At 35.9% G+C, this 25,126-nt stretch overlaps 1 protein-coding gene across 1 annotated transcript in view; it reads left to right on the top strand.

Annotated features, from left to right (window-relative positions):
• The window catches only part of NUDCD1 (NudC domain containing 1), an 86,208-nt gene that overhangs the window by 14,208 nt on the left and 46,874 nt on the right, over positions 1-25,126 (top strand). The window contains exons 3-5 of the mRNA XM_082600714.1: positions 15,582-15,767; positions 19,623-19,800; positions 23,224-23,406. Of these exons, the coding sequence (XP_082456840.1) occupies positions 15,582-15,767; positions 19,623-19,800; positions 23,224-23,406 (547 nt within the window). The remainder of the gene's footprint in view (positions 1-15,581; positions 15,768-19,622; positions 19,801-23,223; positions 23,407-25,126) is intronic.

Here is a 25,126-nt window from a genome sequence, read left to right on the forward strand (position 1 = left end):
TGTCAGGCTGCTTCCCAGTCTTCACTTGAGTTTCAGCTAACCATTTCATCTAGGAAGCTTGATGACATCCACCCTTTGTTCCCCCAGGGATATTCAAACCATTGGCTCTCAGATCTGCATGGACTTTGAATTCCTGCTAGGCCAGGGGTTGGCAAACTTCTTCTGCACGGGGCCAGATAATAAATGTTATAGGGTTTATGGACCAGACAGTCTTATGTCACAGCTGCTCAGTTTTGCTGTAGTAATGTGAAAACAGCAATTCACAATATGTAAACAGTGATTGTGGCTGTGTTCCAATAAAACTTTATTTGCAAAAACAGCAGGCTAATTTGGCTCATGGGCTATAGTTTGCCAACACTTGGTCTAGGCTGTGGGTCTTTCTTACATTTCTATAATCCTAGCAGCCAGCAGAAGGCTTAATCAGTCTGTTTATACAATGGATAACAGTTGTTTAAAGCTTTTTCTTACTCTTTGGAGTTGGCTTTACATTCTTGATAGGATCTTTTTATTCTTCAGGTACAAGTATGAGTCTGGTTTGTTGAGATAATTTTACTGAATAAGAAAGATTTATTTTTCTTCAACAGACATTTATTGAATACTGCTGCATGCTTTGTAGCCACACACACAAATAAATTGATAACGTCACAGCGGAAGTAAGGATAAGATGCAGAAGTAGTATGGAGGAGGAAATAGTTTACTACTATGCGTGGCTAGGAGAGGGATGCTGATAGGGTCACATTTCAGAGCCAGAAGCTTGGTTTTATCAGCTCACTCATTGATAATCATGATTTGGGATACTAATCCCAACTTAAATCAAAAGATTGGAAATCTAGAATTAAAGTTCATGACTGCATTTGAAATACTGTAGATAAGCAGTGTGGACTGGTCAGTATATTTTTCTTTCATATTGCAGAGTTTCCATACGAAATAAAATTATTTTATTTTATTTATTTTTTTTTTTTGAGGAGGCTATTTAAAGCTTTCTTTTTTTAATTTTTTAATTTAATTTTATTTACTTTTTTATACAGCAGGTTCTTATTACTCATCAGTTTTATACACATCAGTGTATGTCAGTCCCAATCGCCCAATTCATCACACCCCCACCCCCTCGTGGCTTCCCCCCTTGGTTTCCATACGTTTGTTCTCTATATCTGTGTCTCAACTTCTGCCCTGCAAACCAGTTCATCTGTACCATTTTTCTAGGTTCCACATACATGCGTTAATATACGATATTTGTTTTTCTCTTTCTGACTTGCTTCACTCTCTGTGACAGTCTCTAGATCCATCCACGTCTCAACAAATGACCCAATTTTGTTCCTTTTTATGGCTGAATAATATTCCACAGTATATATATACCACATCTTCTTTATCCATTCATCTGTCGATGGGCACTTAGGTTGTTTCCATGACCTGGCTATTGTAAATAGTGCTGCAATGAACATTGGGGTGCATGTGTCTTTTTGAATTATGGTTTTCTCAGGGTATATGCCTAGTAGTGGGATTGCTGGATCATATGGTAATTCTATTTTTAGTTTTTTAAGAACCCTCCATACTGTTCTCCATAGTGGCTGTATCAATTTACATTCCCACCAACAGTACAAGAGGGTTCCCTTTTCTCCACACCCTCTCCAGCATTTGTTGTTTGTACATTTTCTGATGATGCCCCTTCTAACTGGTGTGAGGTGATACCTCATTGTAGTTTTGATTTGCATTTCTCTAATAATTAGTGATGTTGAGCAGCTTTTCATGTGCTTCTTGGCCATCTATATATCTTCTTTGGAGAAATGTCTGTTTAGGTCTTCTGCCAATTTTTGGATTGGGTTGTTTGTTTCTTTAATATTGAGCTGCATGAGCTGTTTATATATTTTGGAGATTAATCCTTTGTCCGTTGATTCGTTTGCAAATATTTTCTCCTATTCTGAGGGTTGTATTTTCGTCTTGTTTATGGTTTCCTTTGCTGTGCAAAAAGCTTTGAAGTTTCATTAGGTCCCATTTATTTATTTTTGTTTTTATTTCCATTACTCTAGGAGGTGGATCAAAAAAGGTCTTGCTGTGATTTACGTCAAAGAGTGTTCTTCCTATGTTTTCCTCTAAGAGTTTTAGAGTGTCCGGTCTTACATTTAGTTTAGGCCTCTGATCAATTTTGAGTTTATTTTTGTGTATGGTGTTAGGGAGTGTCCTAATTTCATTCTTTTACATGTAACTGTCCAGTTTTCCCAGCACCACTTATTGAAGAGACTGTATTTTCTCCCTTGTATATCCTTGCCTCCTTTGTCATAGATTAGTTGACCATAGGTGTGTGGGTTTATCTCTGGGCTTTCTATCTTGTTCCATTGATCTATGTTTCTGTTTTTGTGCCAGTACCATATTGTCTTGATTACTGTAGCTTTGTAGTATAGTATGAAGTCAGGGAGTCTGATTCCTCCACCTCTGTTTTTTTCCTTCAAGACTGCTTTGGCTATTCGGGGTCTTTTGTGTCTCCACACAAATTTTAAGATTTTTTGTTCTAGTTCTATAAAAAAATGACATTGGTAAATTGATAGGGATTGCACTGAATCTGTAGATTGCTTTGGGTAGGATAGTCATTTGCACAATATTGATTCTTCCAATCCAAGAACATGGTATATCTCTCCATCTGTTGGTATCATCTTTAATTTCTTTCATCAGTGTCTTATAGTTTTCTGCATACAGGTCTTCTGTCTCCCTAGGTAAGTTTATTCCTAGGTATTTTAATCTTTTTGTTGCAATGGTAAATGGGAGTGTTTCCTTAATTTCTCTTTCAAATTTTTCATCATTAGTGTATAGGAATGCCAGAGATTTCTGTGCATTAATTTTGTATCCTGCAACTTTACCAAATTCATTGATTAGCTCTAGTAGTTTTCTGGTGGCATCTTTAGGATTCTGTATATATAGTATCATGTCATCTGCAAACAGTGACAGTTTTACTTCTTCTTTTCCAATTTTATTCCTTTTATTTATTTTTCTTCTCTGATTGCCATGGCTAGGACTTCCACAACTATGTTGAATAATAGTGGTGACAGTGGACATCCTTGTCTTGTTCTTGATCTTAGAGGAAATGCTTTCAGTTTTTCACCATTGAGAATGATGTTTGCTCTGGGTTTGTCATATATGGCCTTTATTATGTTGAGGTACGTTCCCTCTATGCCCACTTTCTGGAGAGTTTTTATCATAAATGTGTGTTGAATTTTGTCAAAAGCTTTTTCTGCATCCATTGAGATGATCATATGGTTTTTCTTCTTCAATTTGTTGATATGGTGTATCGCATTGATTGATTTGCATATATTGGAGGATCCTTGCATCCCTGGGATAAATCCCACTTTGTCATAGTGTATGATCCTTTTAATGTGTTGTTGCATTCTGTTTGCTAGTCTTTTGTTGAGGATTTTTGCATCTATATTCATCAGTGATATTGGTCTGTAAGTTTCTTTTTTTGTAGTATCTTTGTCTGGTTTTGGTATCAGGGTGATGGTGGCCTCATAGAATGTGTTTGGTAATGTTCCTTCCTCTGCAATTTTTTGGAAGAGTTTGAGAAGGATGGGGGTGAGCTCTTCTCTAAATGTTTGATAGAATTCACCTGTGAAGCCATTGTTTGTTGAAAGATTTTTAATCACAGTTCCAATTTCATTACTTGTGATTGGTCTGTTCATATTTTCTACGTCTTCCTGGTTCAGTTTTGGAAGGTTATACCTTTCTAAGAATTTGTCCATTTCTTCCAGGTTGTCCATTTTATTGGCATAGAGTTGCTTGTAGTGGTCTCTTAGGATGCTTTGTATTTCGGCAGTGTCTGTTGTAACTTCTCCTTTTTCATTTCTAATCTTATTGATTTGAGTCTTCTCCCTCTTTTTCTTGATTAAGTCTGGCTAATGGTTTATCAATTTTGTTTATCTTCTCAAAGAACCAGCTTTTAGTTTTATTGATCTTTGCTATTGTTTTCTTTGTTTCTGTTTCATTTATTTCTGCTCCGATCTTTATGATTTCTTTCCTTCTGCTAACTTTGGGTTTTGTTTGTTCGTCTTTCTCTAGTTCCTTTAGGTGTAAGTTTAGGTTGTTTATCTGGGATTTTTCTTGTTTCTTGAGGTAGGCTTGTATAGCTATAAACTTCCCTCTTAGAACTCCTTTTGCTGCATCCCATAGGTTTTGGATCGTCGTGTTTTCATTGTCATTTGTCTCAGTATTTTTTGATTTCCTCTTTGATTGGTTCAGTGATCTGTTGGTTATTTAGTAACGTATTGTTTAGCCTCCATGTCTTTGTGTTTTTTACCTTTTTTTTTCCATGTAATTCATTTCTGATCTCATAGCATTGTGGTCAGAAAAGATGCTTGGTATGATTTCAATTTTCTTAAATTTATTGAGGCTTGATTTGTGACCCAAGATTTGATCTATCCTGGAGAATGTTCCGTGCGCACTTGAGAAGAAAGTGTAATCTGCTGTTTTTGGATGGAATGTCCTATAAATATCAATTAAATCTATGTGGTCTATTGTGTCATTTAAAGGTTCTGTTTCCTTATTTATTTTCATTTTGGATGATCTGTCCATTGGTGTAAGTGAGGTGTTAAAGTCCCGCACTATTATTGAGTTATTGTCGATTTCCTCTTTTATAGCTGTTAGCAGTTGCCTTATGTATTGAGGTGCTCCTATGTTGGGTGCATATATATTTATAATTGTTACAGCTTCTTCTTGGATTGATCCCTTGATCATTATGTAGTGTCCTTCCTTGTCTCTTGTAACATTCTTTATTTTAAAGTCTATTTTATCTGATATGAGTATTGCTACTCCAGCTTTCTTTTGATTCCATTTGCATGGAATATCTTTTTCCATCCCCTCACTTTCAGTCTGTATGTGTCCCTAGGTCTGAAGTGGGTCTCTTGTATCCAACATTTTTTTTTTTTTTTTTTTTTTTTTTGCGGTAGACAGGCCTCTCACTGTTGTGGCCCACTCCCGATGTGGAGCACAGGCTCCAGACGCGCAGGCTTAGCGGCCATGGCTCACGGGCCCAGCCTCTCCGCGGCACATGGGATCTTCCTGGACTGGGACATGAACCCGCATCCCCTGCATCAGCAGGCAGACTCTCAACCACTGCGCCACCAGTGAAGCCTCCTAGACAGCATATTTATGGGTCTTGTGTTTTTTGTTTTTGTTTTTGTTTTTGTTTTTTTGAGGCACGCAGGCCTCTCACTGCTGAGGCCCCTCCCGTTGCGGAGCACAGGCTCTGGACACGGAGGCTCAGCTGCCGTGGCTCACGGGCCCAGCCGCTCTGCGGCGTGTGGGATCCTCCCAGATCGGGACATGAACCCATGTCCCCTGCATTGGCAGGCGGACTCTCAACCACTGTGCCACCAGGGAAGTCCCTGGGTCTTGTTTCTGTATCCATTCAGCAAGCCTGTGTCTTTTGATTGGAGCATTTAATCCATTCACGTTTAAGGTAATTATCGATATGTATGTTCCTATTACCATTTTCTTCACTGTTTTGGGTTTGTTTTTGTAGGTCCTTTTCTTGTCTTGTGTTTCCCACTTAGAGAAGTTCCTTTATCATTTGTTGTAGAGCTGGTTTGGTGGTGGTGAATTCTCTTCGCTTTTGCTTGTCTGTGAAGCTTTTGATTTTTCCATCGAATCTGAATGAGATCCTTGCCAGGTAGACTAATCTTGGATGTAGGTTCTTCCCTTTCATCACTTTAAGTATATCATGCCACTCCCTTCTGGCTTGTAGAGTTTCTGCTGAGAAATCAGCTGTTAACATTATGGGAGTTCCCTTGTAGGTTATTTGTCATTTTTCCCTTGCTGCTTTCAATTATTTTTCTTTGTCTTTAATTTTTGTCAGTTTGATTACTGTGTGTCTTGGTGTGTTTCTCCTTGGGTTTATCCTGTATGGGACTCTCTGCGCTTCCTGGACTTGGGTGTCTATTTCTTTTCCCATGTTAGGGAAGTTTTTGACTATAATCTCTTCAAATATTTTCTCAGGTCCTTTCTCTCTCTCTCTTCTCCTCTGGGACCCCTATAATGTGAACGTTGTTGCATTTAATGTTGTCCCAGAGGTCTCCTAGGCTGTCTTCATTTCTTTTCATTCTTTTTTCTTGATTCTGTTCCACAGCAGTGAATTCCACCATTCTGTCTTCCAGGTCACTTATCCATTCTTCTGTCTCAGTTATTCTGCTATTGATTCCTTCTAGTGTGGTTTTCATTTCAGTTATTGTATTGTTCATCTCTGTTTGTTTGTTCTTTAATTCTTCTAGGTCTTTGTTAAACATTTCTTGCATGTTCTCGATCTTTGCCTCCATTCCTTTTCCGAGGTCCTGGATCATCTTCACTATCATTATTCTGAATTCTGTTTCTGGAAGGTTGCCTATCTCCACTTAATTTAGTTGTTTTTCTGGGGTTTTATCTTGTTATTTCATCTGGTACATAGCCCTCTGCCTTTTCATCTTGTCTATCTTTCTGTGAATGTGGTTTTTGTTCCACAGGCTGCAGGATTATAGTTCTTCTTGCTTCTGCTGTCTGCCCTCTGGTGGGTAAGGCTATCTCAAAATAATTTTATTTGATAGCTTACTTGACATGAATCAGAGCAAAGACTAATATGTCTTTGATTCCTTTTCCTGTCCTATTGTCTAGCTTCTGTGGACACCTTAGAATAATTTGTTATAGTTCCTTATTTGGTTTAGTCTCTCTTTGCCTGTCTATTGACTCATGAAAGACACTAAATATACATACACTCTGTATACACTATATACTGGATAGTGTATGCACACAGCCAGATGCCCTATAGACATACATGTGTGCTATATTGCCCATACAGGGTCATACACATCCATACTCTGCATATGCATAGTTAGCATTTTATCGTGTGTTTTAAATTTAAGGGCTTTTACTTTTTTTCTAAGATTCCATTATGTTTTGTTTAGAAAGACAAATCTAAAATCTGATATTCTTTAAGAATATTGACTTATGGAGCCTAACTCAGTCACGTAGTCTAATTTAATACTATTCATTCGACATTCAAAATGTTTATTGAATACTTGCTATATGTTATGCATTATTGTAGGCACTGGGAATGCTGCAGTATACAAAGTAAAGTCTCTTCCAGTTTATTAATTTACAGTAGAATATGAACAGCTTCCTTCCCTCTCTTCCCCAATTTGAACTTGACATTGAAATAACAACCTCTTTTGTATGTTTGTACATGTTCAAAGCAATGTACATCTTCCTAATTATAGTGTACATTTAAATTTGTTTAGTTTCCTGGTAAAATTGGAAAGTTTTTTTTTTTTTTCCCCTCTTAGAAAGCAATAAGGAAACTATAATTTAGAATGCATGACTTCTGGGAAAGTTTCTACAAGGTGCATTCTTTCCTAGTTCTCAGTTGTCATTCTCATCCCTAAATTCTTTTAGCACTTCATATGTATTCTCTTTTTAGCAATTGGATTACAACGTTCTTGAATTATTTAGTCGAAAAGACATAATACACACTCTAAAAATAGTTTATTAGATGCTTTATCAAAAAGACCTACCATATACCTATATATACCTTTTTTGTTTTTTTCCCCCAACTTTTTTTTTTTTTTTTTTTTTTTTTTGCTGTACGCGGGCCTCTCACTGCTGTGGCCTCTCCCGTTGCGGAGCACAGGCTCCGGACACACAGGCTCCGCGGCCATGGCTCGCGGGCCCAGCCGCTCCGCGGCATGTGGGATCTTCCGGGATCGGGGCATGAACCCGTGTCCCCTGCATCGGCAGGCGGACTCTCAACCACTGCGCCACCAGGGAAGCCCTTTTTCCCCCAACTTTTAAGTGACAACTGTATGTTTGAGAATCCCCTGACCTGAATGTTAGTTTTTGTAAGTTATATCTCCTGGGCTGGCAGGTGTCCTCAGAGAGGAGTCCTCTGGTTTCTTGTCTGAGAAGTATTAAGGCCTGATTGTGGCTTTTTGGGATCCAAAGGAAAGAAAAGAGTTTGTAGTCTCATCTTTTAATATGTGGGGATTTGATGATTCCTCTGTTTTCTTTCAGTGGCGTCCTTTACCCCTGTACTTAGCTAGGTCTGATGGCCAGAGTCAGTCTAGTTAAAACTTTCATTAGAGAAATCTCCAGTTTTTTGCTAGAGTGGGTAGTTTTTTTTGTTGGGGAGAATTGGCTTTTTTTTTTCTTTTTTTTTTTTAACCCAAGAACGTGGTATGTCCTTTCATTTATTTAGATCTTCTTTTATGTCCTTAAGTAAGAGTTTTATAGTTTTCCCTTGATCTTATGCTTATTAAGTTTATTCTTGAATATTTTATGGTTTCTGCCTCTCATTAATAGAATATAGTTTTATCTGTTTTCTTTCCTAGATGCTTATTGATAAAGACTATTTGTTGTATAAGCAGTCACCTTATTTGACAGTTCAGTAATTTTTACCTACTCCCATTTAGGTTTTCAAAGTACATAGACAGTTCCATCCTTAGCAAAAGGAAATGGTTTTATCTCTCCTTTTCCAGTATTTATGAAAGTAGAAATAACATTCCTGTGTCATTTCATTTTTGTCTTATTGAGGTTAGTAGATAGAACCTCTGAGACAATGTTGAATAATAATGTGGACTGCAAGTATCTCTGTTTAGCTTTTGATTTTAATTGTAATGGCTTTTAAAATTACTTAAGAGAATACACATTGTCAGTTTTAGATAAATAGCTTTTATTGTTCTAAAGTTGCTTCTTTGAGTTTCTGTTTCTGTTTAATGTTTTTATTATGCCTGCTGAATTTTATTGCATGCCTTTTCAGAACCCACCTGTTGTTAATGGTTGTGTGCCTTTTATTAATTTATCAGTGTAGTGAATTAAATTGATATATTGTAGTTTTAAAATTCCTTAATTTCATAATTCCTTAAGTTCCTGGAATAAATTATTTTTGGTTAGAGTGTGTTATTCTTTTGATACATTATTGGTTTCTATTTGCTGACATTTGTAATATTTGTATTTGTTTTCACAAGTTATATTGGTTTTTGGTTTTGATTTTGTTGATATCTGTCAGATTTTGATTAAAGTTTTTTGCTGGCTTCCTTGAATTGGAGAGCTTTCTGGAACTGGAATAGTTTCAGATGGGAATAATCTGTTATTATTTTTCTGATCAGCAACAAAGGGAATTGACTTGCTCTTTGAACTGTATTGGGGGCAGGTGGAGAGTATTGGCTGCTAGATACTCACTGACATTTTTTAAAGCAGAAAACAGTTCTAATATACATTTTATTGTCTGATTTTTTTTTTTTGAGTCAAAGGCACACATTCACAAATCCCAGAGAGGTTCTTTTCTTGTGGCTGATTTACAAAAATGACCATCCATGTTAATCTGGGCTAAACACTATTGTGGTCAAGATGAAGGCTATAGGGCCCAAGAAAGGAAATCCACAAAGTTGCTTGACTGTTAGATTTTGTCAGGAGCCAGCAGGTGGCAGCAGTTCAACACACAGGTTTATAGAGGCATTATACTTCTAAGTCAGTCTAACTTGTGGTTTACAATTGTTAATTTTAGAGAAATGTCAATTGGGAGGAAGTACATTTAGGAAGTAGAAAATTCCTTAGGAAAGAAAAAAAATTGTGTTTTAAAATTTGGTTCTTTATTATTTTGTCATTTTATTATGATATTAGGGCTTATTTTAAAGTAATATGTTCTGTCTTAATATTTACGGGATTAATTCTGTCCTAATTATTTTTCCGTTTATCTGAAAAACTCATGTCTTTGCTACTAAAGAAGAGCGTCATCTTGTGGTGCCTCTTTAAATTGCATGTAAAGATGGAGAGGAGAGTTGCTGGATTCCATTTGAAGCATGGATTTGTGAGGTTGCTTGTTAGTCCAGCTCAGTTGTATGCCAGTATGTTCTTATCTACACCTGAATCTAGCTTATTTTCTACAGCTGAATTTATTAACAGGGAGCCAGTAATTTACCTGGTTAAAGAAAAACGAGTGGAGTAAGTTCTTGGAACTGTGTGTGCTTAATGCATTATTGAAAGCTTTGTGGTACATAAAGACATGACTCAGTCAAATTGCAATTAATTTAAAACACCCTTCCTTAAAGCTTTAGCAAAAAAAAAAAAAAAGGGTGGGGGCAGAAGGAAAAAGGAAGACTTCTTTTTTCTTCCATATAAAGTTAATAGTTATTAGTGATAAAAGCCTTTCTCCAGAAAAAGATCACTCCCTTTTAAAAGGGCAAATTTTTAAATGTCAGTGTCTAATAATACTAGTAAATGGCATCCGTATTTAATTTAGCTTGACCAGTGTTTTAAACTTGAGTAGGGTTTTCTGTAAATATACATGTATTAGAAAAATGCTTTGTTAGTTCAGAGCTTGTCTCCTTGTAGCTGTAACTAAGAGATCCCCAAATGGTTTTGAGATGTTTTCATAAATATGTACAGTTTATGAAAACAGTACTTATTTACTGTTTAGTGTCATTTATATACAATATGTGGACATTGAGATTTTTGTATTATGTTTTGTTGACTCAGGAATCTGATTAAAATACTGCATAATGTATTAGCCTGAAAGAAAAACTGAATATGGTAGTTTCGTTCATATTAGGGGTTTTTTTTTTGGCGGGGTGGGGAGTTATTCTATAAGTTGCATTGAGTTCTGGGGTATCATTTGTTTAGAAAAACTTGAGAATTGGTTTCTTCTCAAGAAAGTGTGGAATACAGGAAAGACCAACTTTTGGAGTGTGGTCAACCAAGATTTGAATACTGGCCCTGCCATTTTCTAGCACTGGAATTCCAGGCAAATTATTTAATCTTTTTGAACAGAGTTCTTTATCTTCTTAGAGTGGAATAATAATTTCAACTTCATAGGGTTTGGAAATAATTAAATGAGATGGCAAAAAGTCAAAGCACTTATTTAATACAATACTGTTTATTGTAGTCATTCAATAAGTGCTCCATTTATCAATGAAATTTTAATTCTTTTGCAATTCACTTGTGAAATGTTAGAATGATTTTCAGCAGCTTTGAACGTAGTTACGTTAATTTTTTTTTTTGACTGGAGGAAGAAAATAATTGGGTGGGACCAGGACATTATAGATGCTAATTACATAAAGCTTTATTATTAGAACACTGTAAAACTGTTATTGAAGGTTATTCAGAAATAATTTAATACTATAATTTACACAAGAAAATATTTTATTGGTACAGTCCATTTAAAATTACAGTGTACTCTTTGAGAATTAGGTTTCAAAAATCAGGAACATTTAGGTTCTTTCACATAAACTATCATATAACTTTGAGATACTGTATGTTTTCTTTTGCATTTTAATTTAATTAATTTTGGCGTCACATTTATAAACTTGAATATCTTAATCATTCTACTAGATATTGCACTCATTTATCTGATAATTAGGTGCCTAGCAATCTCAGTTATGTGGAACCTTGTATTTAAAAGAAGATGGCTTAAAACCACCTTTATAATTGAACATGAAATGAAGAATAGTGGCTTCCTAATAATGCTTCCCTAGATTAGACATAGTGAAGAGCATGTAGTGGAGGAGACCACTAGAAACTTTTACTTTGAAACAACTATTCTGAGGAAGAAGTTCCATTTTATTTTATCTTATTCACATCCTTTAATTATGTATATCACACGTAAATTATTCAATATGGAAAAAACAGTCAAGCAATGTATTTGAAGCAGTAATGGAAAGTTCTTCTTTACCCCCAATCTCCCTTACCACCAGTTGCACTTTGATCTCATTTTCCTAATAGTAAACGCTATTAACAGAATAGCACGTGTCTGTCTACAGCTTACTCTGTGCTGTCATATCACAATGTTTGTTTCAACATACATGGATTTATACATATTCTGCACTTTTTTCCCAGTTATTATCTTGGTGATCTTTTTGATGTATTGTAAATCTACTTCAGTATATTTAACAGTTATTTGGTATGCCAAAGGATGATTATTCCACAGTTAACCATTCCTCTTCCAATGCTCTCCAGACAAAGATGCCAGGTACACATCTATAGTTGAACACATTGGATTTATTACTTTTTGCAGCAGAGGAGAATGCATACCATGCGACACCATAGGATATTTCAGAAGATGTTAGAAAGGACTTATTGTAGGATTGAGCTTATATTAGATGATTTTGGGGGAGGATTTAAGAGACTGGGGCTTTGCTCTGGATTGGATACTGTTAGGAAACTGGATAATTCCATGATGGATATCTTAATAAGTCTTATCCAGAGGGAGGGAAGAAGACTGGGCCAAGGCTCAAGCTGTGGTTAGTAATCTTGGCATGGATTAGGGTCCTGTTTGTAGCTTTGATAACGTTTATGTTTTATCTGTGTTCAGATACCATTACAGGGTGATGCTGTTTTTGTATTGTTCTATTATGGTGACAGAGGTCACACAGTGGCCTTGTCTGATGATGATGTTCTGTGAAATTGTTTATGTTCATGAGGAGAACATAGCTGTTAGTGTCACCAGCTCATAGCAAGACCAAGGCCTAGCTGATACTGCCAGGCTAGCACTGGGATGTCAAGGGCTGCTATTTTCTTACTTACTGTTGATAAACAGCTAGGTTGTATCTTAGTTTTTATTGACACAGTTTTTCATTTTCATCATTAAAATAAACATTCTCGTTATATGGATCTTAGTGTACATGTGCAAGTATTCTTATAATATAAATTCCTAGAAGTGGAATTATATTAAATGGTATATAATGCGTCGTAAAATTTGATTTATAATCATTGCTGAAAGCCTATACTTATTTCTGTTCCCACAAACAGGGCACCTTAGCCAAGAATAGACATTAACAGTCTGAGATTTTTTTTTTCTGGCTAATAGAGATATCTTATTATTTTAATCATATATTTTTTTTACTAGTGAGTTTGAGCATTTTGCTCATTTTTTTTAAACCATAGTTTTCCTGTTCGTATTCTTTTCCCATTAAAATATTTTTAATAACCTTGTCTCTCTTGTTGAGTTTTAAGGTTACTTCTTATGTTATAGATATTAGTACTTCTTTATATTTGTGGCAAGTATTTCTCTCCCTACCTCCTACATGTCTTTTATTTACATAGGAAGGCTTTCTCCACCTTGAGATTATTAAAACATTATTAATCTTCTAACACAGTTATTTTACTTTTCCCTTAAGACATTTATTTTATTAATCTATCTGGAGTAAAGAATATTTTTGTGTAATTTTTTTCCTAAAGATCCCTAGTGTTCCACTATCATTTGTTGACTAGTCCATTTCCTTCACAATAATTGGAAATACCACATCATGTTCTAAATGCCTACGTAGACATCAGCCTGCAGTAAAATTTCTCTCACTTGCCCTTCACTTAACTAACTGGATTAACTGATATTCTCTATTCTCTTTGAATAACATACTGACTGAAGACCACGGTGAGCTTAATGTTTATTGCCAGTAGGCTATTCAGTACTATGCTGTTACAATTCTGTTTCTGTTAGTTGAGCTTTATATCACTAATACCCAGATTTTGTCATTCTAAAAACTTTATGCCAGCTGTGTTTGTCATTGCATTTTCATTATTTAATGCAATATTATGTAAATCAGTAAAATATGAGTACAAAAAGAAGGAAAGTTGCTGTTTTATTTTTTTTTATTTTTATTTTTTTTAAGGTGTTGGGGGTAGGAGTTAATTAATTAATTAATTAATTAATTTTTTACTGTGTTGCGTCTTCGTTTCTGTGCGAGGGCTTTCTCTAGTTGTGGCAAGTGGGGGCCACTTTTCATCATGGTGCGCGGGCCTCTCACTATCGCGGCCTCTCTTGTTGTGGAGCACAGGCTCCAGACGCGCAGGCTCAGTAGTTGTGGCTCACGGGCCTAGTTGCTCCGCGGCATGTGGGATCCTCCCAGACCAGGGCTCGAACCCGTGTCCCCTGCATTAGCAGGCAGATTCTCAACCACTGCACCACCAGGGAAGCCCCTAAAGTTGCTGTTTTAAAGAAAATTGCATGCTTTAGAAAGAAACAGTGGGTCACTAAAAAATTTGAGGCTAATAAGGATACAGTTTACTTAAATTTTTTTAATATGTACATATATTGATCTAAACAGTTCTGGGAGCAGGGAATGAAATACATGAATCAAGGATTATTTTTGTACTGCAGGAAAACCTGTTAACTAAAAACTAAAACGACAATAAAAAATTAATTGAGGGCTTCCCTGGTGGCACAGTGGTTAAGAATCTGCCTGCCAATGCAGGGGACACGGGTTCGAGCCCTGGTGCGGGAAGATTCCCACATGCCGCAGAGCAACTAAGCTCGTGCACCACAACTACCGAGCCTGCGCTCTAGAACCCGTGAGCCACACTACTGAAGCCTGTGCACTAGAGCCCGTGCTCTGCAACAAGAGAAGCCACCGCAACAAAGAGTGGCTCCTGCTCACCGCAACTAGAGAAAGCCTGTGCGCAGCAACGAAGACCCAACGCAGCCGAAAATAAATTAAATAAATAAATTTAAAAAAAATTAATTGGGACTTCCCTGGTGGTGCAGTGGTTGAGAATCTGCCTGCTAATGCAGGGGACACGGGTTCGAGCCCTGGTCTGGGAAGATCCCACATGCCGCGGAGCAACGAGGCCCGTGAGCCACAACTACTGAGCCTGCGCGTCTGGAGCCTGTGCTCCGCAACAAGAGAGGCTGCGATAGTGAGAGGCCTGCATACCGCGATGAAGAGTGGCCCCCGCTTGCCACAACTAGAGAAAGCCCTCGCACAGAAATGAAGACCCAACACAGCCAAAACTAAATAAATTAATTAATTAAAAAAAATTAATTGAATTGAATACAGTTTGGTGTATGAGAGGAAGTTTATTTTCTCAGTTGTAGCCCTTTTTATATATTTTCTTGTAAAACATTTTAATGATGTGTAATCCATCTTACAACTTTATATTGTAAGGACATATACACAATAAAAATGTGTCAACAAAAACCCAAGTTGTTAATAGCATAATATAGCATTTTCATACCACAGGAATGTCCGTGTAGGCATTTAGAACATGATGCAGTATTTCCAATTAGTTAAAAATACTGGTCATTAATTTTAAACTTAGAAGAATGAAGACTAGATTACTGCATTGTATTAGTTATCTGCCATATTGCTATGCAACTTACTTCAGAGCTTAGTGACTTGAAACAAATGTTTGTCATCTCACAGTTTCACTGAGAAATCAGAGTGGCTTAGCTGGGTGGTTCTGTTCCAGAGTTTCTCAAGAGAATGTAGCCAAGGTGTCAGCCAAGACTGCAGTGATCTGAAGGCTTTACTAGGGCTAAAGTGTACACTCCCAAAATGATTCACTCACAGGGTGCTGGTTTTTGTCAGGAGCCCTCACTTCCTCCTCATGTGTGTCTGCCATGTGCAATCCAAGAGAAAGCAAGATAGAAGATGTAAAGTCTTTTATGACCGAGTCCGAGAAGTCACATACCATCACTTTTATTTCTTAGAAGTGAGTCAGTGGGACAGCTCACACTGAAAGGCAGGGAATTAGGCACCTACTCTGGAAGAGAAGCGTAACCAGTGCACTGAAGATATTTATTCTGTGTCTGTATGGGTCACGGAGAGGGAGGGATTCATTTATAATGTTTGGCTTCTTTTTAGGACACTGCCTTAGGAAAACCACGAGAGGTGTTTCGACTTCCTACAGATTTGGTAGCATATGACAATCGCCTTTGCGCATCCATGCATTTCACATCTTCTACTTGGGTTACCTTGTCAGATGGAACTGGAAGATTGTATCTCATTGGAACGGGAGAACGTGGAAATAGTGCTTCTGAAAAATGGGAGGTGAGTTTTTTTTTTTTTTCTTTAGACTTAGCAAAGTCTGGAAAGTATATTCAAATTAGATCTTAATGATTTTGAAATAACACTTTTTTAGGGATAGTTTACATGTGACCTCTTGATTTTTATAATATATAATGTTTTGGATATCTTTGAAGTTAAATTATAAAATGTATACCTTTTGTGAAACTGATATATTAGCTATTCCTGTTTTGATCTGGGGTGCGTGCAGTTGTCAAGAATTGTATTTGTTTTTCAGCAAATACCTATCGAGTGCTTTAAAAGTGTCATGCAGTACACTAAGCAATGATGCTGCCACCGTCTTCTTGAAGAGTTGGCCAGAAGATTGCATTGTCATGTCTTTTCTCCTCTACTCTTGCTTTATTTGCTAGTATGTTTAAGGGCCCAGCACACTGCTGCACCACTCTGCTAACTGTCTGGTATGTTTAAACGGGTCAAATAGTAACTTTACCAGAGTATTCCCGACTTAGAAAAATATACTGTAGCATAAATAACTATAGTTACCTACCAGTCTCCAAGATGTCATTTTTACTTCAGTTTTTTAAAAACAATGTAACAGACTTAAATCTGAGGGGCAGGTGTTAGGATTTTAACAGTAATAAATATGGAATTATTTTCTCTAGAGCCACAGTCTTTGAAGGTAGAAAAGAATGACACTGAGTTTTGCTAATAAGTACAATGTGATATTGCTACTGTCTAAATCTCAGCAGGTGGCCTTTCGTTCTGGGTAACTAAAGCGATATGAATTTAATATTTTACATCTTATAAAATATTTTTTTCAGACCAACAGATGCCTACAAAGACCAGGCTTTAATTATTTGAGAAAAACCAAGAAGGCCTTAGTGGTTTACCTTTCTTACTAAGTTATACCAAATGCTGTACTACCAAATTGTAGTATGTTCAAAAAACTAAACAAAAAACACAGTAAATTATCAGAACAACAATAGCCTGTTTATAGGGGGCCTTTGTAGTCATAGTTTCAAATAGTTATTGGACATTGTGACATTTTCTGTTCTGGCCTCCAGTAATACTTTTTTTTTTTTTTTTTTTTTTTTTTGCCGAGACAATGTGGTATATAGCACAGCTACCTGAAATAGTTGGAAGGAATTTGGAGAATGATGGGCAGGAGAGATATGAATGAGAATTTATCTGTTATCAAGCCGTGTGGATTCTGTTGGTTTTCAGTAGTAAGAAACACACTGACCTTGTTCACCTTCAGATTAAAAATAACACCACATATTCCACCAGAAGGAAATTCATATAGGTTTATATTTCATTTGGTTTCTGCTGTGTATATCTCCTTGGCACATATTAGGCTTTCGATAATATTTTGTAAATGAATTAAACATTTAAATTTACTCCACATCCTCTTCAGTATTTGTACTATCATAATGAAATCAGCACTCTCTGGGGAGGTGGGGGGAGTGGGAAAGGGATGGGACTTGGGCATTACTGAGGTGGGAGGAATACTGAGGGATATTGGTCACTTTGAGAGAAATAACTCAGTAGAGTTTTGAGACTTTGGGGGAATTCGTGTAAGAGAGGAGGCTAAAGGTGAGCATGATGGGGGCATGGTAGGGCCTAAGGGGGCTCAGCAAGCATGGTGGTGATGACTGAAATGTAGAAAGAGAAATAAAAGAAAGCAGGGAAGACTGCCTGTTTCCAAATGTGTGGCCTCTAATGTGATGGGGGTGCTATATATCAACAATATCACAGTTGATTTGCTAGGTTTGTTCAGAAGACTGGAAACTTCAGCCTAAGAATTTTTAAGAGTCCAGACATCTACTCCTCTGGTCTCATTCCAGTCCCTTTCACTCACATGAGAGAGAAAGAAGAGAAGGAAACAGTAAACTGGCTACTTGTGCTTGGCAAAACTTTCAATTTTTTCTTCCTACGGCTTATTTCTTCTTGTCCCCCAAACAAAAGCAGAACCCACTCAACCAACTATAAAAAACCATGTCTGTCATCTCTGTTTTGAGTATTTGAGGTTTTTTTTTTTTTTCCCTGCTTATGGAAGACTTCAGAATGGATTTCAAAGCTCTACTATTCGAATAATTTTGGCAGAGTTGCTCAAACACAAAGAGAAAATGATGACATTAAAGCACACTTTTCTATGTCTTTTCTTTTTAAATTTAATTTATTATTATTTTTTTTTGCGGTATGTGGGCCTCTCACTGCTGTGGCCTCCCCCGCTGCGGAGCACAGGCTCCGGACGTGCAGGCCCAGCGGGCATGGCTCACGGGCCCAGCCGCTCCGCGGCATGTGGGATCCTCACGGACCGGGGCATGAACCCGTGTCTGCTGCATCGGCAGGCGGACTCTCAACCACTGCGCCACCAGGGAAGCCCTTCTTTTACTTTTTATTGAAGTATAGTTAACTTACAATGTTTTGTTAGTTTCTGGTATATAGCAAAGTGATTCAGTTTTACATATATATATTCTTTTTCATATTCTTTTCCATTATAGTTTATTACAAGATACTGAATATGTTCCCTATGCTATACAGTAGGATCTTGTTGTTTATCTGTTTTATATATAGTAGTTTGTATCTGCTAATCCCAAACTCCTAATTTATCCCTCTTCCCCTTTGGTAGCCATAAGTTTGTTTTCTACGTCTGAGTCTATTTCTGTTTTGTAAGTAAGTTCATTTGTATCATATTTTAGATTCTACATATAAGTGATGTCATATGGTATTTGTCTGACTTACTTCACTTAGTATGATATTCTCTAGGTCCATCCAGGTTGCTGCAGGTGGCATTATTTCATTCTTTTTTATGGCTGAGTAGTATTCCATTGTATATATACCACATCTTCTTTATCCATTCATCTGTCAGTAGACATTTAGATTGCTTCCATGTCTTGGCTGTTGTAAATAGTGCTTCTGTGAACATTGGGGTAAAGCACATTTTTCTTTATAAGGCTTTCAGGTAGGAGCTGATATGAGGGGATTCCAGATAATGGGTTTAAAAAGAATAAAAAAGCTAATTTTTGTCTCAGATTAGTATTCAGCCATTTATTTTTTCATTTATTTGAAAAGCTTGTTTAGAAATTAGTATTAAAACCTCTCCTATTTGGTATTTAATAAAAATATAATAGTCTTTTAGATTATGTGTATGTCTTATAAAAAGAATTTGATAAGATTTTGTGTGTCTTTGCATAATACTTTGATTTGCTTTTTAAAAGAAACTTCAGTGTTTAAATAGAGTTGGTGGAATTATACCTTTTAAATGTAAGCGGGCTCTTCTGTTTTTGAAGAACAAGAAAGTTTTTGTGATTTGTTCTCTAATTCCTTTGACTCTTACCTTTGTAAATTTCCAGAAAACAAAGAAAACCAAACCAAACCAAAAACAAAAGGAAAAAAAGCATACACACACGCACTCACAAACACTCACGAACGGTATTCAGAAACTAAGAGGAAGAAAGCAGAAATAAATCAGAGATGAGACAGGGGAAGAGATGCAGTAATGCATGTTGACTTGCTCATGTCCTGTACTGAACATTCTTTACACTTGACAATTATTTTCTAGAAGATTGCTTTTAATTCCCTTTCTCCTTTAGATGCTGTTTGGATGCCCTGTTGTTTTCTTTGTTTTTAAGCCAAGAGTACTGATCAGTTTTCTCTGTAAAACAATTAGATATTTTCCAAAAGTTCTTTCTTCAAGCAATATGATTTAAACTTGTAAGCTTTATTTAAGGGCCTTTTTCATTTTTGTATCCTTGTAGTAAATATGGATAGTATCCGAGTTATTTGTTGGATTGTCAGAATTCTGTGTATTTCCTCTGTGCCGTATACATTCATCTAATACATTTTTGTGAGTGTCATCTTTTTTCTTTTTTGTAGATTATGTTTAATGAAGAGCTTGGAAATCCTTTTATCATAATTCACAGTATCTCATTGCTGAAAGCTGAAGAACATTCGATAGCTACCCTGCTTCTTCGAATAGAGAAAGAGGAATTGGACATGAAAGGAAGTGGTTTCTATGTTTCCTTGGAGTGGGTCACTATTAATAAAAGTAAAGGTAAAACATAACAAAAATCTGATCTCTCTGTAGTGGTTGCCATAATTTAGTAGGTTTTGAAATGCAAAGCAGTTCCTGTAAATGCTATTTGCTTTTTCTTAGGCACTGTGTTATGATTCTGGTACCTGCCACCCAGTGGAATGAATATTTACAGGTAGTTTCTCCTTAGGTATAGGTTATAAAAAAATAATAATGTGTTTCCATAGTCAGATGTGCCTTTTTGTGTAAAAGGAGACACTGTTACATAATTTTGGAATAATTTAAGTGTATATTTTTAATATATATAAAAGTATATGTTATGTGTGTGTGTGTGTATATATATATACACACACACATATATACACACACCCACATATACACACAAGATTTGTTCTTCGAAATATTTAATGTAATTTGTTTTTTCTTCCCAGTGTTGTAGTTTTATCTCTGGAGGAAAACAGTAACTGAAAATTTTAGATTACGTGTTAGAAAGTTTCTGTAAAGGGCTAAATGGTAACCATTTGACTTATATCATAACTACTCAACTATGATGTTGTGGTGCAAGGGCAGCCATAGATGAATGCATAAATGAATGAGTAAGGCTGTATTCTGGTGTTTATGGACACTGACATTTTAATTTTATATAATTTTTACATGTATTTAAATATTCTTTTGATTTTTTGTGATTTAAAAATATAAAATTCATTCTTTGGCTCACAACTTTCTTTTCTTAATATCTCAGTTCCTCTTGTCCCTGAATTACTAACATAATTGTGTTACTTTTTATTTTCCCTGAACATTACAGAGCAGTGTTATATTTCTAAACTCTTTTGAGTGGAATATTTGATAAGTTATATTTTATGGTCAAGTAAGTTTGAAAATGTGGGCATACGATATCCCCACTTCACATTAAGCATATTCAAGTTTCTAGAAATTTTGATTAGAAAAAATTTAATTTTGACCCAGCATTTCCCAACCCATTTAGCCATGGAATAATTCACTTGAGACCTACTGTTTTCCGTCCCACACATGTTGGGAAAAACCATCCAATAAAATATACAGTGTCTAAGTTTGGGTCTTTAGAGACAGCTAGGACTCTTTGCTGTGCATGTACCTGTGGAGGAAAAATAGGAGTTTTTATTTCATTCATGAAATGAAAAGTCTATTCCTAAATATGTATGAAGTGAATGTGTGAATGTAGGTGAGGATTTAGAGAAAAAACACTGACAGATGTTGTAGAACAGATTGTATTATTATGTATGTATATGTGTTATTATGTGTAACTCATGACATTGAGTTATGATTTTTGACTATTCATTGTGTAGCTTACAAGCACTACCCACTATAATAAAAATTTGTTACCCCCAGTAACAATATAAGTAAAGGTATGGACTCAACTGAAATGTTTGGGTACTTTTTAAAGCAAAAAACAAAAACAAAAAAACCCTTATTTTCATAGAATAAATTCAGTTAATTTACCAGAAACTCAGAATACAGTTAATTGTTTATATCTTAAAAATTCTAAGTACAGTTATTTATATTTGATTATAGTAGGCAGATAGATCTATATCTGAATGTGTATAAAAATCATTTCTACCATAAACATATTTCATTTTTTAAAAACCCCTTATCAGTAGCTAGAATGGGAAGAAAATAGTCCACACCACACTTTTCCTGGTATCATCAGTTTGTAGCTTTTTTCAGAAGACACTTATCATATACTGGCTGAGAAAGTAGACAGGCTGTAGTCAAGGAATGGGTAGGTTTTTCAGAGGTTGATGTTTCAGGGAAGTCAGTCACTTTTGTGATTTAGAGCACTGCTCTCCAATAGAAATTTTTCCAAAATGGACGTGTTTATATGTGAGCCACTCAGTGTGATAGCAGCTAGCCATGTGTGGCTTTTGAGCACTTGAAATGTGCCTAGTGTGACTGAGGCATTGAATTTCAAATTTTACTTAATTTTAATTAAATAGCTACTCTGGCCAGTGGCTACCACATTGGACACCACAATCTAGAACAAATTTCATCAGACCCAGTATTTTTTTTTAACATCTTTATTGGAGTATAATTGCTTTACAATGGTGTTAATTTCTGCTTTATATCAGAGTGAATCAGCTATATATATACATATATCCCCATATCGCCTCCCTCTTGCATCTCCCTCCCACCCTCCCTATCCCACCCTCTAGGTGGTCACAAAGCACCAAGCTGACCTCCCTGTGCTATGCGGCTGCTTCCCACTAGCTATCAATTTTACATTTGGTAGTGTATATATGTCCATGCCACGCTCTCACTTTGTCCCAGCTTACCCTTCGCCCTCCCCATGTCCTCAAGTCCAGTCTCTACGTCTGCATCTTTATTCCTGTCCTACCCCTAGGTTCATAAGAACCATTTTTTTTTATTCCATATATATGTGTTAGCATACGGTATTTGTTTTTCTCTTTCTGACTTACTTCACTCAGTATGACAGACTTTAGGTCTATCTACCTCACTACAAATAACTCAGTTTCGTTTCTTTTTATGGCTGAGTAATATTCCATTGTATATATGTGCCCCATCTTCTTTATCCATTCATCTGTCAGTGGACACTTAGGTTGCTTCCATGTCCTGGCTGTTGTAAACAGAACTGCAATGAACATTGTGGTACATGACTCTTTTTGAATTATGGTTTTCTCAGGGTATATGCCCAGTAGTGGCATTGCTGGGTCGTATGGTAGTTCTAGTTGTAGTTTTTTAAGGAACCTCCCTACTGTTCTCCATAGTGGCTGTATCAATTTACATTCCCACCAATAGTGCAAGAGGGTTCCCTTTTCTCCACACCCTCTCCAGCATTTATTGTTTGTAGATTTTTTGATGATGGCCATTCTGACTGGTGTGAAGTGATACCTCATTGTAGTTTTGATTTGCATTTCTCTAATGATTAGTGATGTTGAGCATCGTTTCATGTGTTTGTTGGCAATCTGTATATCTTCTTTGGAAAAATGTCTGTTTAAGTCTTCTGCCCATTTTTGGATTGGGTATTTTTTTTTTTTTAATATTGAGCTGCATGAGCTGGTAAATTTTGGAGATTAATCCTTTGTCAGTTGCTTCATTAGCAAATATTTTCTCCCATTCTGAGGGTTGTCTTTTGTCTTCTTTATGGTTTCCTTTGCTGTACAAAAGCTTTTAAGTTTCATTAGGTCCCATTTGTTTATTTTTGTTTTTATTTCCATTTCTCTAGGAGGTGCAGACCCAGTATTTTAAAATAGGGATTTATTTACAGAATATTAGGTTGTAAATTTTTTTTATCCTTTTTAAAAAAGGTACCTAATAGTGTGCTTTTTAATAGTACATTTAAAATATTTAGTTTAAATTAGAATTAATATACAAATATATTCAAATATTTTTATTATATAGTTTTTTATTTGTAATTTTTTTGTTCTAAAATGCTTTATTTTCTTACAGATAAAAAAAAATATGAAATTACTAGGCGTAATATTCTCCGTGGAAAGTCAGTGCCCCATTATGCCGCTATTGAGCCCGATGGGAATGGTCTAATGATTGTCTCTTACAACTCCTTTACATTTGTTCAAGTTGGTCAAAATCTTGAAGAAAGTAAGGATGAAGACATGTCAGAGAAAATCAAAGGTAATTTTACTTTGAATATCCATAGAGCTCCTGTGTAAAATATGTCTGCTTTGTCCTCCCAGCTAGGTTATGAGTTTTACCAGGTCAAGATAGGTGCTTAATTTTTCTTTATTTTCCTTTATATTTCCCAGAATGGTCTTTTATAAAATATACCACCTAAGTAGTGTGAACTGTTCAATTTAATACTTCTGTAATTACCAAAAATGTTTTTAAAACCTATATATTATCTTACCTGATTAGATATTTAATAAATACTTATTGAATGAATAAACAAATACTGATGTCTACTTGTTGTTGGTGTTTGAAAATCCAGCATATTAGTATTGTCAATAATAGTTTTTAAAAATAAGCTAACCTCTGTTCATTATAGGTGTCCTAATTACGTGTTCTTATCTTTCATACTAAACTGAAAGAGGGTTCCTTGGGGGTAGAATCACTGACTAAGTTTTCTCAGTGTTGAATTCATTCAGGAATGCATGAGTGAATGAATGAAGGTAATGTTTTAGAATGAAAAGAGTAAAAAGGTCTTTCAGGAGAAATTTATATTTGTATACAAAAAGTACATATTCTTTAGAAGTATTCAAGAGAACATTTTTCTATAATCATTACTGTTTATATTTCTGGTATTTATAGCCAGGGACTAGTATATTTTACTTAACAGAGATTTTCACAATATTTAACAATTATATATATTACTCTTTGAATCTACCCTTTTTATTACTTTAACAACTTAATTATTTAAAATAAAAATTAGTTTCACTATTTTTATAAGTATATTTTTATATACTTTTATAGCTTAAAAAATGAATCCTTTGAAATGTATTTAAAAATACTTTCCAGGGCTTCCCTGGTGGCGCAGTGGTTGAGAGTCCACCTGCCGATGCAGGGGACACGGGTTCGTGCCCTGGTCCGGGAAGATCCCATATGCCGCGGAGCGGCTGGGCCCGTGAGCCATGGCCACTGAGCCTGCGCGTCCGGAGCCTGTGCTCCACAACGGGAGAGGCTACAACAGTGAGAGGCCCGTGTACCACAAAAAAAAAACAAAAAAAAACCAAAAAAAAACCTTTCAAATACTTAATTTATATGTTATATAATATTTGAATAAGTAATAAATATTTGAAAAATATTTTCTCCAGGTTTGTAAACATGTACACCTCCAATTATAAGGGTTGTGCTTGGTAGCGTTTTATTTAGTGTCTTGTGATGTTTTTATGTGAGATCCCTTTCTGAATAAATTCTATTTTGTCTTAATTATAATGTTAAACTCTCCTAAAGCTTAGCCAGAGCAGCTATCCATATCTCTAGACCACATGCCCTTTAGAACTCCTTTGGTAAGCAGTTGTGGAAGAATGAAAGACTGCCTTAATCCTTAGAAGCAGTCTGCCTAGTAGCTAGGACCATGTGGTTCCAAGACAGATTTGCAGGCTAGTTGGGACACATCATGTGTTTAAATCACTAGCCACTAGTCCAGTGTTTCTTTTCTTGACATCTCACTATATTTTGCATTCCGCCTGAATTTGTTTTTCCCTTTTAGTGTAAACCACAAGTCCCTTCCATTTTTCTGTTTCCTTTCTAATAAATAGCCCTTTCTTGTACCCACTTTCTCTTGGAGAATTTCTCCTGTATTTATTTTGTCATTGGACTTCCACAATAAGAAAGGAAAATTGTTCTAATTTTTAAAAATTATGCATAGTTCGTTAATTAGTATGCTTTCTTTTAA

Source organism: Mesoplodon mirus (genome assembly GCF_964341445.2).
Source record: "Mesoplodon mirus genome assembly, chromosome: 16".
Lineage (NCBI taxonomy): Eukaryota > Metazoa > Chordata > Mammalia > Artiodactyla > Ziphiidae > Mesoplodon > Mesoplodon mirus.